The 15,905-nt window shown below is 37.7% G+C and overlaps 1 protein-coding gene across 10 annotated transcripts in view; it reads right to left on the bottom strand.

Annotated features, from left to right (window-relative positions):
* Nucleotides 1-15,905, bottom strand: part of fryl (furry homolog, like) — a 333,936-nt gene that overhangs the window by 78,399 nt on the left and 239,632 nt on the right. For 7 of the 10 annotated variants that reach the window (XM_073064691.1, XM_073064693.1, XM_073064685.1 and 4 more), the window contains 8 exons: nt 15,020-15,224; nt 12,651-12,772; nt 12,346-12,533; nt 10,763-10,857; nt 8,268-8,875; nt 3,088-3,185; nt 1,721-1,891; nt 714-854 (listed from right to left, as the gene is read on the bottom strand). In XM_073064691.1, the coding sequence (XP_072920792.1) occupies nt 714-854; nt 1,721-1,891; nt 3,088-3,185; nt 8,268-8,875; nt 10,763-10,857; nt 12,346-12,533; nt 12,651-12,772; nt 15,020-15,224 (1,628 nt within the window). The remainder of the gene's footprint in view (nt 1-713; nt 855-1,720; nt 1,892-3,087; nt 3,186-8,267; nt 8,876-10,762; nt 10,858-12,345; nt 12,534-12,650; nt 12,773-15,019; nt 15,225-15,905) is intronic. The other 3 variants (XM_073064686.1, XM_073064689.1, XM_073064695.1) reach the window with 1 other exon arrangement.

Here is a 15,905-nt window from a genome sequence, read left to right as displayed (position 1 = left end):
TAATACCATGGGTTCTTGAACCTCTCAAACTGCAGGGGGAATTCTATCATATTATGATCACTGCTTACTATGGCCTACTAATCAATTCTGGTTCATTACATAACACCCAAGACAGAATTGCCTTTCCCCTAGTGGCCTCAACGACAAGCTGCTACAAAAAGACATCTAATAGGCATTCTACAAATTCCCAACCTGATTTTCCTAATCTGCCTGCATGTTGAAATTCCACTGGACTTTTGCAACACTGTCCTTATTACATTCCTTTCCTATCTCCCATTGTAATTATATCCCACATCCTGGCTTCAGGTCAGAGGTCTATCAGTAACTCCCAGCAGTGTCTTTTTACCCTTGTAGTTAACTCTATCCACAAGGATTGTATGCCTTATGACCCTAATGTCACCTCTTTGTAAGGACTTGATTTCCATTACCAAGAGAGCCACTCCACCCCCTCTGCCTACCTGCCTTTCTTTTTGATACAAGATGTATATCCTTGGATGTAAAGCTCCCAACAATGATCTTCTTTCAGCCACAACTCAATGATGATAGTCATATCTGCCAATCTCTAACTGCGCTATGAGATCATCCACCTTATTCTGTATACTGTGTGCATTCAAATACCTTTACCTTACACTTACCTATTTATTATAAAAAACAATAATCATAGCTTCTAATGAAATAAAAAATCAATATAATGTTACTTCATTACAACTCACCTGCACATATTTTCCAATGATCTTCATTATCTCCAAATTAAATTGTTTTACTGGTGCTCCAGACAAATCAATATGACTCAAAAGGCTATATATAATTTGTAATAATGACTGCTGCATGCTCGTTAGGCCCTTTTCTAATAACTGAAGAGAGACATCAGACATAGGGAAGTTATGATTTTGCAGTTAATTCTTTGTACATTCATGCCCTAAAATTAATCATGCTCACATTTATAAATTTCATTTTAATTAACTGCCATCAACACTAAATACAAGCAGAGCAAATATCACAAGCATCAGTTCTATAAATGGTTTATTAAGACTTTGTAAATTCAGTTTTCATGTATTTGATTATGTCAACTGTAGTATTAGAAGCTTTGCTCATAATCAGAGTAAAACCCATTTCCTGACTATCGTGTGGATATAGCTACAGGGTTTATTGTGTCTTCCATCTAGTGGTGGAAGTGAGAGTTGCAAGTGAGTGTCACAGAATGGTGATGATGCCAAAGTAGAATACAGGTCACACAAATCACATGTGATATATCACAATATTCACTGACCTACAAGTCCAATATGGTAGGATAACAAATAAAGGAAGCTGAAATCTTAGCAGAATGATTAGAATCCAAGAATATAGTTCTGTTCATTACCCAGCTAAAGTAGAGATAAATGTTAGTGCTCAGCCTTTATGATGAAACTGTACAGATCAAGAAGCTATGATCTGTGGAAATTTGATCAATACAGTTTGAAATCACAACAGAAAGATGGGAGACTACTGGATGATGGATGAAAGGGGTAATTACAAGAAGGGACAAAGGGTAGAGTTCAGAACTCAGGGAATCTATCAATTAACTGGAATATAGCTGCATTATAAATCACCACTTCTACCTCAGAAAGGATACTGTGGTCCTGGCTAACACCAGTCAAAATGTAATTTAACCAACTCTACTTTTAAATCTTTTTGAATTACTCTCTACAAACTAACATGTCAAATAAATTTCAAAAATTACCTCAGCTAAATAAGTGACCAGGTTAAGAGTGATATCAGAGAAAGCATCATGAAGGTATCGACAAACCACATTAATCCAATTGGCACAATCTCGTGAATAACTATGTGTGCTATAAAGGATCATCATGTGAGCCAGGTTAGAAAGTGTGGCTGTTTTTTCTTCTGCACAAACCTAGGGAAAATAATAAATTATTTAAGAAGAAAGCATTTTTTGTACAGAAATTACCTTTATCTTTTGCTTAAAAACTTTTAAAAGTAAACACAGAATCACAATGTCTACAACTTCAGCTAAATTTACTTTGCAGTTGTAGATGATGGTGATATTTTAAAAACAACCTTGCAACATTATTAAAACAATGCAAGTGCATTTAACAACCAAATGTGTGTCCTAAATTTGGGTTTTGTCATCATTCTCACAAAATAGGAGACATCTTCTTTTAACAGGCCTTCAGCGATTCTATTTATACTTTGGAACCAGTTTTCTAATACAATGATATTTTTTCTATATAAGCAATAGGAAGGAGGAGGCTTGTCAGACCCACCATTCTGCTTATCTTTCAATATCATGGCTGATCCATTCTTGTCTTTGTAATCACTCTCTCACTCCCTCTTGATACCCCTGCAATCCCTTGCAGTTACATTATCACTCTTTGCCTTAAACAATTTGAATGACTCCATTTCCAAAGTTCTCTAGGGTAGAGAATTCCAAAGGTTCGTTATCTTCACCTTTATCAGAAATGGTCAAATTCTTATTCTGAAACTATGCACCCTAGTTTTCAAGATCTCTGTCATCATATATCAAAACTTTCATCCTAGAAATCAACCACAGTGAAGCTTCTCTGCATTGCCTTTGATGCAAACATATCATCCATGAATATGGAGACTACCCTAAAAAACACCAAAATTTTTCGACATTCATATTCGATACCCCTTACAATAAAGGCCATCATTCCATTAGCCTTCCCAAATACTTGCTGTACTGATATGCTAACTTTTCACGTACAGGCACACAGAGATCCTTTTGTTGATTCGCTGCAATTAATAACTTGCTTCTTCATTCTTCTTCCAAAGTAGACAAACACACATTTTCGCACAATATAACACATTAAAATTTACGCATCATCAAATTTAGTGATGGCTTCTGAAGGTTTCAGCAGCATACATTATGATTTTTCATTAAAATTGTTTAACTTGACCTATTGAATACTTTTCTTTCAAAAAAACACATCCACAACAGACATACCTGTACTAATTCAGGACATTAAGCCTAATTGATTATTTATTACCGGTAAACATGAAACTTTTCTAAAGAATAATGGACATTAATTATTCCAATACTTAAGTAATAGTTCATTACTGGGTACATACCTTCGCTATTCTGTCAGCAGTCTCCTTGCAGAATTGGGTAGGGTTATCAAAATGTTGAATTAAATGAGGTAGCAGGCACAGAATATTTAATGGGAACCCTGAAAAAAAATAAACGTGGGTCAAAACCCGATGATAACTATAAGGCCTTTTTTTCATTAATAACAAAGAGGAATAAATAAATAATGGCCCATAAATTTGATTCCATATACATTAAAAGTAAACTAATCAAACATGCAAGTCAAAATTTATTTTTGACAGATTTAAGTTACCTGACACAAAAGCACAGTGTGCAACTCTCTTTCAGCTGATAAATTGTTAATAATCACAGATTCTCCTCTGCGGAAGGAAATTGTTGAACAATTGGTGCAAGTAATTTTTTGTAATTACTGAAATTACCATTAACTTTCACTATAGCCTGGTTGACACTAGCCCTCAAAAGCTGCTCCTTCAAATATCTTCAGCATTTCTACATAATCCTTCTTTTTGGTACAATCCTAATGATATGTTGTTCAATGCTTCCACTTTGAAAGGCACTCAGAATACCAGCACAATACTTTTATGGCCACTTGACCAATGCTTCATAAAAATCAATCTCACTTTTTCAGCTTACATTAAGTCCTCTTGATTTACTTTTACGAACACTATTTCAATTGGCTCGATATCTCTTTAAAAAGAGAAAGTCAGCAATGATGTGAATAAAAAGTGTGCTGGATCAAAGTCAGATTATCAATGATACATATAGTGATTTTTTTTGTTTTGCAGCAATAGTATAGTACAAGACCTAAAAATCATCACAAATTACAAAACAAATAAATACAGTATGTAAAAAACAAATAACGAGATAATGGTCATGAACATTCAGAAATCTGATGGAGGAAGAGAAGATGCTATTCCTAAAATGTGTGTGCCTCTTCAGGCTCCAATACCTCCTTCCCGATTGAGGCACGTCGCAGATAGTGAAGTTCTGTAATGATGGATGATGCCTTCTTGAGCCACTGCCTTTTGAAGATGTTCTTGATGCTGGGGAGGTCTGTACTCATGAAGAGCTGGCTAAGTCAACATAGCCCTGCTACCTCTTGCAATCCTATGCACTGGAGACACTGCATCAGCTGTGATGTAACCAGTTAGAATGCTCGCCATTTCTGAAGAAATTTGCAAGTCTTTGATGACAAACCAAATCTCCTCAAATTCCTAATGAAAGTAAAGCCACTGGTGTGCCTTCTTCGTGACTGCATCAATGTGTTTGACCTAAGATCGATCTTCTGATGTTGATATACAAGAACTTGAAGTTTGTTCTATTGAAAGGATGGTAGGATGAATGAATATTTTCCACAAGAGATGTGGAATATCTAGTGAAGAGGAAGAAAGAAGAATACTTAAGATTTAGGAAGCAAGGATCAGACAGGGCTCTGGACAGTTACAAGGGTAGCCAAGAAAGATCTTAAAGAATGGACTTAGGAGCACCAGAAGGCTTTGGTGAGTAGGATTAAGAAAAACCCCAAAGTTTTACATGTGCATGAAGAACCAGAGGATGACTAGAGTGTGGGTAGGACTGATCTGGGATAAAAGAGGAAATGTGCTGGAGTCAGAGGAGATGGGGGAGGTTCTTAATGAATATTTTGCTTCAGTAATCACTAGTGAGAAGGATCTTGGTGAATGTGAGGTCAGTGTACAAAAGGGTGATATACTGTAAATGTTGACATTAAGAAAGAGGATGTGCTGGAACTTTTGAAAAACATTATATAACCATATAACAATTACTGCATGGAAACAGGCCATCTCAGCTCTTCTAGTCCGTGCCGAACGCTTACTCTCACCTAGTCCGACCAACCTGCACTCAGCCCATAACCCTCCATTCCTTTCCTGTCCATATACCTATCCAATTTTACTTTAAATGACAATATCGAACCTGCCTCTACCACTTCTACTGGAAGCTCGTTCCACACAGCTACCACTCTCTGAGTAAAGAAGTTCCCTCTCATGTTACCCCTAAACTTTTGCCCCCTAACTCTCAACTCATGTGCTCTTGTTTGAATTATGATAGACAAGATCCTGGTGCCCAATAGTATATACCTCAAGTTATAACAGGAAGCAAGAGAAGAGATTGCTGTATCTTTGACAATTATCTTTGCATCCTCACAGGTCATAAGAGTAGTGTCAGAAGATTGGAGGGTGGCAAATGTTATTCCTTTGTTCAAGAAAGGCAACAGGGATAACCCTGGGAATTACAGACCAATGAATCTTATGTTAGTGGTGGGCAAACTATTGGAGAGGATTCTGAGAGACAGGATTTACAAGCATTTGGAGAAGCATTATCTGATGAGGGAGTCAATGTGGCTTTGTAAGGGCCAGGTTGTACTTCAGAGATTGACTGCATTATTTGAGGAAGTGACAAAACATATTGATGAAGGCAGAGCGGTCAATGTATTGTACATGGATTTTAGCAAGACATCTGACAAGGTTCCCTGTGGTAGTCTCACTCAAAGTCAGAAGGTATAGGATCCATGGAAACCTGGTTATGTGGATTCAGAATTGCCTGTCCACAGAAGGCAGAGATTGGTTGTACAGGGAGTGTATTTTGCCTGGAGGTCAATAGTGTTCCACAGGGATCTGTTCTGGGACCCCTGCTCTTGGTAAATTTTATAAATGACTTGTTGCCCACCATATCAAATTCACCTCTCATCCTTCTTCTCTCCAAAGAGAAAAGCCCTAGCTCACTCAAACTATCCTCATAAAGACATGCTCTCCCATCCAGGCAGCATCCTGCACTAATCTCTCTACATACTTCCTGCAATGAGGTGACCAAAAATGAACATGAGTATTAAAAAAAAAAGTGTGGTTTGACTAGAATTTTATAAGGCTTTACCTCGTGGCTCTTGAGCTCAGTTCCCCAACTAATGAAGGCCAACACATCATACACCTTCATAACCACCTTATCGACTGCACTGCATCTTTGAGGGATCTATTGATGTGAACCACAAGATCCTCTGTTCATCAACAGTGTTAAGCTTTGTGCCATAAACTCTGTGTTCTGCCTTCAAGGCTGACCTTTGAAAGCGAATCACTTCCCACTTTTCCAGATTGAACTTAATCAGCCACTTCTCAGCCCAGCCCTCACCACTAACCTTCATATCAACTACAACCTTAACCCAGCCTTTCACTTCCTCATCTAATGCCTCACAGTTCCAGTGACCTGGGTTTAATCCTTCCTTTCAGTACTATCTACGTGGAGTTTGCATGTCCTCCTTGAGACGACTTGGATTTTCTCTGGTGTACTCCAGTTTCCCCCTACATCTGAAAGACCTGCTGCTCGACAAGTTAACGGGCACTACAAATGATGGGTTGTTGGAAAAACAGAGTTGAGTTAGTGGGAACACGAGGAAGAATATATTACAGTTCAAAAAGTGGGGTAATGGGACTGATGGTTTTGGTCTGAGAACCAGCATTGATTTGATGGGCTGAATGATCTCTTTCTATGTTGTAAGAAGATATGTCAACTAAATACGTGTAAAAGTTGTTTGAGTTGATTTTGAAGAATCTTAGGGCATTCCATGTCAGATTGGTATGAAGGTTGTTTTGAAATGAGAAGAATCACTACGCATTGAAATCAGTGGGTAGCAGGTGACTGAGACAAACAATGCGCTGAAAGGAAATGACGTAGATAGGCTTTTTTTCAGATCGGGGTAAAAAATCTAGAGGAAGGAATTTCAAAATAAGGATAAACATTTAGAACTAAGATGAAGATACATTTTCTTTTTACAAATCTTTGGAACTCTATCCCAAAAGGCAGTGCACTGCACTTTTCCTGATCTTTTGTACATTCTCATTTACTCAAAACTTACAGGAGTACTCATGTCTTTCTCTATACAATCAACAAATAACAAAAAAGCAGCAGTATCATTTGAAGATTACAAATAGTTAACATTTTTAAAATGATTTTCAGGAATTTAATTGAAGACTTTCTGTAAGGAGGCAGGAACAGAAAAGATAGTTTAATGTATGGGAAGACAGTCAGAGTGCACTTGAAAAGTAATCGTCACCAAACAAGTTAACTGGAATTCATCAGTGGAATTATAGGCCTTCGTGAAAGGGAAATTCCCATACCCATGATCTAGCTGTATATCAAATCGTTTCTTTATACTATGAACCTAGAATTATTCTATATAAAAGAGGAAAGAGTTTCAATTTGTGTCCAAAATTATCTAAGCTAGAAAGCTACAATATCAGGCAACACAGTATTAGGATTTCTCCAGGTGCCACTTTTGGTTATAGTATACATAAACAAACTATAAATTAGAAACAAAGCTGATTAACTACGTGAATGACAGCAAATTAGAAAAGGTGTGTATTAGTATATGCACGTGATCATAGAAGAGTCTGGTGGTGATTGGGTTGTGCACTAATGGAATTCAAGCTACATAGAAATGGTATTCTAATTACAATTGAAATAATTGAATCTAATTACAAATAAAACACTTCTTAACGTGGGCAAGTAATAGTGCTAGAAAAGTAAAATAAATTGCTTTACACTGTAAAACAGATGACAGGATAAGGAACGATTTCAGGGATATGATATATATTACATTGGAATCAGCAATGTCAGGAATAGCAGCAGCGGTAAGTAAAGTTCTAAAATTGAGAACAAATCATTTGTTGTCATGTGTCAGCACAAATCTGTGTTTGCTTCTGTATCAGAAAAATATGCAGTCAATATTAAATGGCAAACAAATTTCTACTGACCAAAGGTACCTGTGCCTAGCATTGTTTTGTTTAGAAGAGGAAAATGTCTAGGAGCAATATATGTACTTGAATATTCAACATTTTATTAATAAAAATATCAAAATGTGGTTTGATAAAACTAAAGGGGAACAAGCTTGGATGGGGCAGCTATCATAGCTTATAAATGGTGACTAATATATCGAATGAACAAATCAGAAAACACAAAAACAGGAATTAAAAAAAGAATTGAAGTAGTTTTTAAAAATAGCTGCGAAGAACACTGCTTTCCAATATGTTATTTGCTGCTACAGCCTAAGTAAATTTGGGCTTTCTAAGATATGAATGAGAATATTTCTTAACAGTTTTCCTGGTACATCATCCCCAAATCTAAATTCAGTAAGAATTTGCCACAGTAATTTAGAATGTGAACCAAAGCACGAAGACCAAAACTAGAAGCATACCTGCCACCTGAGCTGGATCCACCAGAGTGTGTCTAGAGATGGAAATTAGTTTGCTCAGAAGATGAACTGTCATCTCTTGCGTGGAAGCTGAGGTAAAGCCCTTCAGGAATAACTGTTGAAGTCCAGGAAAGTTGGTCCACTTTAGTTTGCTCTGTACTTTTTCAATCTTCTCCCGACTCTCTGATTTATCCAGAGGCAAATGTGTGAGTAATTTGTTCAGCAATTTTAGTGCCAAAAGGTACTCATACTCATAGTCTGACTCCAGTAGGGCTGCAGCTATCCAGAAAATGGTGGCCATCAGGCTACTCGGGTCAGTAGTTGGATGCTGGTCAGGCAATTCTCCCTCTCTAAGAGAGGATAGGCTTCGAGTCCTTGCTAAGTTACCATAGTTCACCCTCCCGTCCAAAATATCCAGTGTATTACTTCGACGTCTGTCACAACGCCTGTCTCCCAGCAGACTAGCTCGCAAGGAGTTACTTCTTGCATGGCAACTATAGTGAGTTAGGAAACCACTGGTGTTGAGTGGACTTGTGCTTAGATTTAGTTGTCCAGTGCTTTTCCTGTTAGCTGCCAACTTGGTGCCGATTAACGGATCAGTCAAATGTGTGCTACAACAAGGTAAGAATAAATATAAGAGATCATCTGGTATGTTAAGGAGCATACAAATTTGAATATCACCATGCAAAGATAACAAATGCAGAATGTTACAATTTTCTTTCTGCTCTCAAAATAACTTCCTTTGTGATTTAATCTCTCTTTTAAATTCACTCCTAACCTTGCTTCAGATTAATAACAAATGTTCAAAATAGGAAAAGCAGGACATTGGGTTATTTAAGCCTGCTCTGCCAAACTAAATGACCACAGTTTATCATCCAAATTCAGTACAATAATTTTCTGCCTAATGGCAGAACACATAATCCTTTCTGAGTTCCTGCTCATTCCCTTACTTGCACTATTTCAGACCAATTTCAAATTTCAAAATCGAATGCTTGATTTGGCTTTCCAAATTATTTTGTTTTAATTTTTCTTTTCTGGTTTTTACTTTTCTACTTGTTAAGTGGCAATACACAAATGGAAACATTATTAATGCAGAAAAATTAATCACAATTAGAAGACTATATATTCTGAAAGTAGATGCACAGAGATGCCAAAATGGAAGTATATGCAAATTACTGATAGTGTATTATTTCCTGAGATCTACACCCTTACCAGCTACTAACTCATGCAAGGTATTTCCATCTGTACAATCTTTTCAGGTAAAGGATAAACAGCTGGTGAGGATCAGTGACCCAAATACAGGTTGCTGCCTCATTACTTTCTTAGTGGGAGCCAAGACAGAATATCCTTCAAGCAATTCACTCTCCCATCTTCACTCACTCCACAATTTTCCTCTAACGACATTTAATGAGAAGTTCAATTTAGTGCAAGATGATTAAAAATGGCATCTTCCCAATCACACTTTTCCAGTAATGCAACTTACTCGTACTTAATAGAGTCTTCTCAACATGATGAGATTGAACATGATTAAGTGATGACTTTACAAAGTACCTTTATTCAACCACTAGGATGACTTCCTAGCTGCCTTCAGTTTAATTTTCCATAAGCTCTACTCTGACTTTTATGTCCTTGCATTCTTACACTAACAAAGTGATTGATACTCAGTGCGAACCTAGGGCTTGGTATCTCATCTTCCCAATTATGCACATTACAGCCTTCAGCACCACCAACATGCAGTTCCAATATTCCCTCCTTGATCCTTGTAATTTCAGATAACTACATAACTGTGTTTCACCTGGCACCATCACACCTTTTAAAGATGAATTTTATTTGTAACATGAACATTGAAGCAGAGTGAAATCTGTCGTTTGTGTCAACGACCTACATAGTTCAAGAATGTACTGGAAGAAGCCCAAAAGTGTTGTCATGCTTCTGCCATCAGTACAGCATGCCCAGAACTTACTAACTTGTACATCTTCTAGGATGGGAAAGGAGACCAGAGTGCTTGAAAGAAACCCACACAGCCCCAGGGAGAAAGTACAAACTCCTACAAACAGCTTCAGGAATTGAACTCTGATTTTAGGCTCTGTAAATCATAGCCCGTACACCACCATGCCACCACTTTGTCATCTAATCTTTCTTGCAAATCACCCTATCACTGACATCCCTTTCACCTGTCTCCTCCCACCCACTTCCCTGCATTTTAAATAAGTTTCAGCTCTTTTTTAATGAAAGGCTCATCAACCAAAATGTGAACCATTTCTCTCTCCACAAGAACTTTCTGACCTAGAATTTTCACAGTTAATATTTTCAAATATGTATTACCATTAAGGCTACTTGTGCAGCTTAAGAATGATCAGTGTAACTGCATCAAGATCTACAGACCTACAGTCTTTGCAACAAGAGGTACTCAGCTTCAAATTTAAAACTATCCACCTTGGATTAAACTTTTCTTACTTCTTAAAAACCAATAGTAGATTAAATCAAGCAATACTTACTGAGAAAGTGCAGAAAGCAGGTCATAATGCTTTATTGTGTCTGCTAATGTGTCAATGGCAGACTCAAGAGTGAGCAGTAGTTCTATAACAAAACCCTGTTGACAGAAGCAATAATGAAGTCTGAATTCAAAGAATAAAAATTATAGAAGTATGAAGTTCAAAGACTCCCATTTTGATTTCTCTAGCTTCAGGATTTTAAGCTGTCCCAATGTCCAAATAAAGACCCTCCAGATGGAACTCTCAGTTCAAAAATTTCAGAACATATCCAAAACCTCCATTATTTTAAATAGGGAGTTTTTGACAAGAAAACTGCCACTCCTATTTGCACCTGTTTTCAGTGGCTTTTGCTTTACTTGATCAATTACTTTCCCCCAGAGCTTTGTAATGTCATTTGTTAGGACAATAAAATTATTCTTTTGCTGCTCTAGTAAACTCCATTTTACTTATTTCCCCTACCAGTCACCATCTTTAATTTTTCCAGTTCTACAGAAAAATATGCAATCAGTAACAGATTGACCTACTGAGTACATGAAGCATCATCTGCTTTCACTTGAAGTTGCACATATATTTGCAGAAAGGCTGAATAGTTGAGAAAAGGGGAACTGAAAGGATAAAGAAGATGGATGTTGCATACATAAAATAATTTTCCAAGATGACCAGAGATAGTAAGCACAGGTTGAGTCTCCCCAGCCAAATAAGCAATCTGTTTGGCCAAGATTGGCAATGTCAACATACATCACAGAGCATCTGGTAATCTTCATAAAAAGAATACCAGAGCTATCAAGGACATCAAGTTCATTGCTGTTAATTACCATGTAAACACCAAAAATAGTCCTTACTTTAGAAATTACCTAGGGTTACCAATAGCCCTTTATTGTCCTGAGCTCCATGTACCTGTCCAGGAGTCTCTTAAAAGATCTGCCCCCACCACCGTCGCCGGCAGCCCATGCTACACACTCACCACTCTCTGCGTAAAAAACTTACCCTGACATCTCCTCTGTAACTACTTCCATGCACCTTAAAACTGTGCCCTCTCGGGCTAGCCATTTCAGCCCTGGGAAAAAGCCTAACCACATGATCAATGTCTCTCATCATCTTACATACCTCTATCATGTCATCTCTCATCTTCCGTCACCCCAAGGAGAAATGGCCGAGTTCACTCAAGCTATTCTCATAAGACATGCTCCCCCATCCAGGCAACATCCTTGTAAATCTCCTCTGCACCCTTTCTATGGTTTCCACATCCTTCCTGTAGTGAGGCGATCAGAACTGAGCACAGTACTCCAAGTGGGGTCTGACCAAGTTCCTATATAGCTGCAACATTACCTCTCGGCTCCTAAACTCAATCCCACTATTGATGAAGGCCAATGCACCGTATGTTTTCTTAATCACAGAGTCAACCTGCGCAGTAGCCTTGAGTGTCCTATGGATTTGGACCCCAAGATCCCTCTGATCCTCCACACCGCCAAGAGTCTTACCATTAATATTACATTGTCATTATATTGGACCTACTAAAATGAACCACCTCACACTTATCTGAGTTGAACTCCATTTATCTGGGTTGAATAAAGTTAATTATTCACCTGAGCCTCTTCGCCTGCATCACCAACAGTTTCAATAAGTCTTGACAATACATCAGAGAGTGTGGATACAGTCAATGGTTGTTTTAGAGCTCTGAAAATCTGGAAGGATCTTCCAGCATAATGCCTGTTTGAACATGAAAGTGCTGTCTGCAAGGCCACTTCACTGAGGAGTTGCTCCAGCTGAAAACCTGGTTTGGGGAGAACCAAAAAGAAACTCAGTAAAAAACAAAGACCTTGATTAAAAGTTTAAATGCTCAGATTATAATCATTTTCATTTGAAAAATTAGAATAAAATTTCTAATTACCTGATCTAGATTGCTTGAATATGGACATTACGTGTTTTAAAAACACAGTTAACTGTTCAGCAGTTTTTATGTTGGGGTTCTTTGGAGAGACATCTTCATGATTCCAAAGTGGCCCTCGTTTTCTTAAGAAAAGAACAGCAGATTTTTTAGGGCAATTATAATATAAACAGGCACCAATTTCCTACGACGTAAAAGTCAAATTAAATGATAAATAATGTTAAATAATGGCAATTTACTCGTATGTTCCATGAAACTAACTAACCCCTTTGGGAAAGAAAAAGTGCCATTTCTGATTTGAACATGATTGAATGCAACAAGAGACCTCAAAAATTTTCATGTGGGTCCAAATAAAACTGACAGTTTTCTCTGATATTGATGGCATATGGCATTAAGGGTATAAATTGATCCATAATAATTGATAAAGAAAATTAATCACCAAGAATCCACAGTATATCAAAATTCTATTGTACATTGGGGACAGAGTCAAACGATGCTACCACATGAATGTCTCATGGATTTTTAGCTGATATCATGCAGGTTCTCATGGATGATGCAAAAATAGATATTCATATCTTCAAATACTAGTATTTTTGTGCCAACAGATGTTGGCGTTAAAGGATGTCAGACACCCAGAGTGGCACATTCATGCTTAACAAGAACAGGAAAATGTCACTTGATAAACTTCACATTCAGTGCCTGTGTAGTTAACATCATGGAACGTTGCCCCTTCAATTGCTAAACATATATGCTTTGGTAATCTGCAAAGCAAATTATTCTTTTCTCTTGTGCTTAAAGATTCAGAAAGTATATACTGTAATTCTGGGCAAAGACATTGCAAGAGCTGGGTTAGACCAATTCCAAAGGACAAATGCCCCTGGAGGAAATTATGAGAATTTAATCTTTCCTCTCTTACTGGGGGAAAAGTCAACAAGCCCCCTGCTAAACTGTGGTATTTTGCTTTTTTATTGAACTATAATATTTTTGCTTTCTGCAAATAAAACAGTTTTTTTTATTTCATAAAGATCAGGGTACTTTCATTTACTGATGTTTACAAATTATGTCAAAAAGAGACAAAGATTTAAATCAAATCTGATACGATTCCATTCATTTTGTTGTTGAAATTTCTACATTCAATTTATCCTTGTTATGAAATACTACTATTAAAATAAATTGAGAGAGTACATGATTTTCTTCAGAACTTGTAGAGTTCACAGTATCATTTGATTTATGGAAACTTCAGTCAGAACTTCCCCCTGAAGTCACCCTCTTGAAATGAAACCATGTGCCATTGAATCATATTGCATTCACCAGCTTAAATTCTTCTGACTACTTGGCAAATTTTTGCTGAGTACAGCAGGTACAGCAATCTTTTATATGATACACAGATTGCCAAAGTACAAAGAACCTTTCAGAACTTGACAGGGCCTTGTAACCACCTATTTGCACAGACATGATTATAAGTGCACTCTGAAGTCATCTGAAGAACACAAAAACCTTTAGTAGTTTTGTTATTAAGTAACAGATCTTATCACTGCACTCTCAAACAGCTGGATGACCAAGCATGAAGCAGTCAAATTGCAAGTAAATGAACCAAAATGGTAAGGATCAACATACGACATATTCATGTGTTAAGAGATACAGTCAGAAAATTGCAGATCAGATGATCTAGACACTGAGTTAACGTTCTCCTTCTGCTATCTATGGGTGTATCAAATTTTCACAATGGGGTTGTCACAGCCCTCATTATCCCTTCATCACTTATTTCAATTATCAAGGAAACATTTTTTTTGACTCAAGCTGGAAATCATTGAGGCTACATTGCAGTATTGACCTTTATCTAGACATTCTCTATGTATGGAGTGATGCTTCAGTGCTGCAGATTACCTGTTCCAAACTCTGGCTTCTATTTTTCTCATCCACTTTTCTACTAAAGAAATAAACTTATGGAGGAGCCAAATGAGTTAAGGGAAAAGACAAAGAACTGTTCATTCCTTTTTGTTCTTCAGTAAGCTGACTATGGGTGCCTGAAACACGTCAGTTCTGAACTAGAGTAATAAAATAAACCAGCATGAACTTATTAGGATACAGATAATCCTTTGTGTACCCCAGCACAGCCATTGAAACAAACACCTAGAAGGTTTAGAAAATTTACAACAACAAATTTATAGGCATAGAACACTTGCTAAGTAATTTTTTTAAAACACCAGACATCAACCTCAAGCCTGGTTTGCTTGTCTTTATACACAATTTCAGATTGAAACCCCACAATTTTTTTAAGGATGGAAATTGCAATAACTCAAGCGTTGATTGACACCTATTTTCAAACCTTGCATATGTCAATTTTGTTTACAACTTTCAAATCACCTTACCTTGTTGTTATAAATTCAATGAGTGCTTTCACCTTCTCATCTTGATCTGCGGGAATATCCACCTCATTTAAAATGGTGGGAGTAAGCTGGGGAATGGCAGCACTGGTAGTTCCCAAGCTGATGCTAGAAGAGGTAGAGCTTGAGCTGAGTCCTGAGTCAGTCATTGGCGATGGCTGGTAGTCTGGTGCAAATTCACTGCCCCCTGCTGGAAGAATATTTTCTAAAAACACTAAACTTCAAAGTAAAATGGCAGTAAAATTAAAATTTAACAATTTAAAATACCAATTTCTAACAATGCCCAAGAGGTTCTGCAGTGCAACACGCTGCTGAAGGATCTCAGCAGTTCAGGCAGCATCTGTGGAAATGAATGACAGTCGATGTTTCGGGTTAAGACCCTTCACCAGGACTGGAAAGGAAGTGAGAAGATGCCAGAATAAAACGGTGGGAGGAGGGGAAGGAGGATAAGCTAGAAGGTGACAGGTGAAGCCAGATGGGTGGGGGAGGGTGGATAGAGTAAGATGCTGCGATGTGATAGGTGGAAAAGGCAAAGGGGTGAAGAAGGAATCTGAGAGGAGAGTGGACTACGAGAGAAAGGGAAGGAGCAGTGTCACCAGAGGGTTGATAAGAAGGTGAGGAGTAGAGTTAAGAGGCGGGGGGGGGGGGGGGGGGGGGAAGGAATTACTGGAAGGAGAAATCAATGTTCTTGCCATCAATATGGAGGCTACCTAGAAGGAATATGAGATGTTGCTCCTCCACCCTGAGAATGGCTTCTTCATGGCAGAGTAGGTGGCCATGAACCGACATGTCAAAACGGGTTTAGCAGGGAGGAACAAATGGACAAGAGAATCACGGAGGAATAGATCCCTGTAAAAAGCGGAGGGTGGGG

Source organism: Hemitrygon akajei, chromosome 13 (assembly GCF_048418815.1).
Source record: "Hemitrygon akajei chromosome 13, sHemAka1.3, whole genome shotgun sequence".
NCBI classification, from domain to species: Eukaryota; Metazoa; Chordata; class Chondrichthyes; order Myliobatiformes; family Dasyatidae; genus Hemitrygon; species Hemitrygon akajei.
This window is presented reverse-complemented; position numbering and strand designations above follow the sequence as displayed.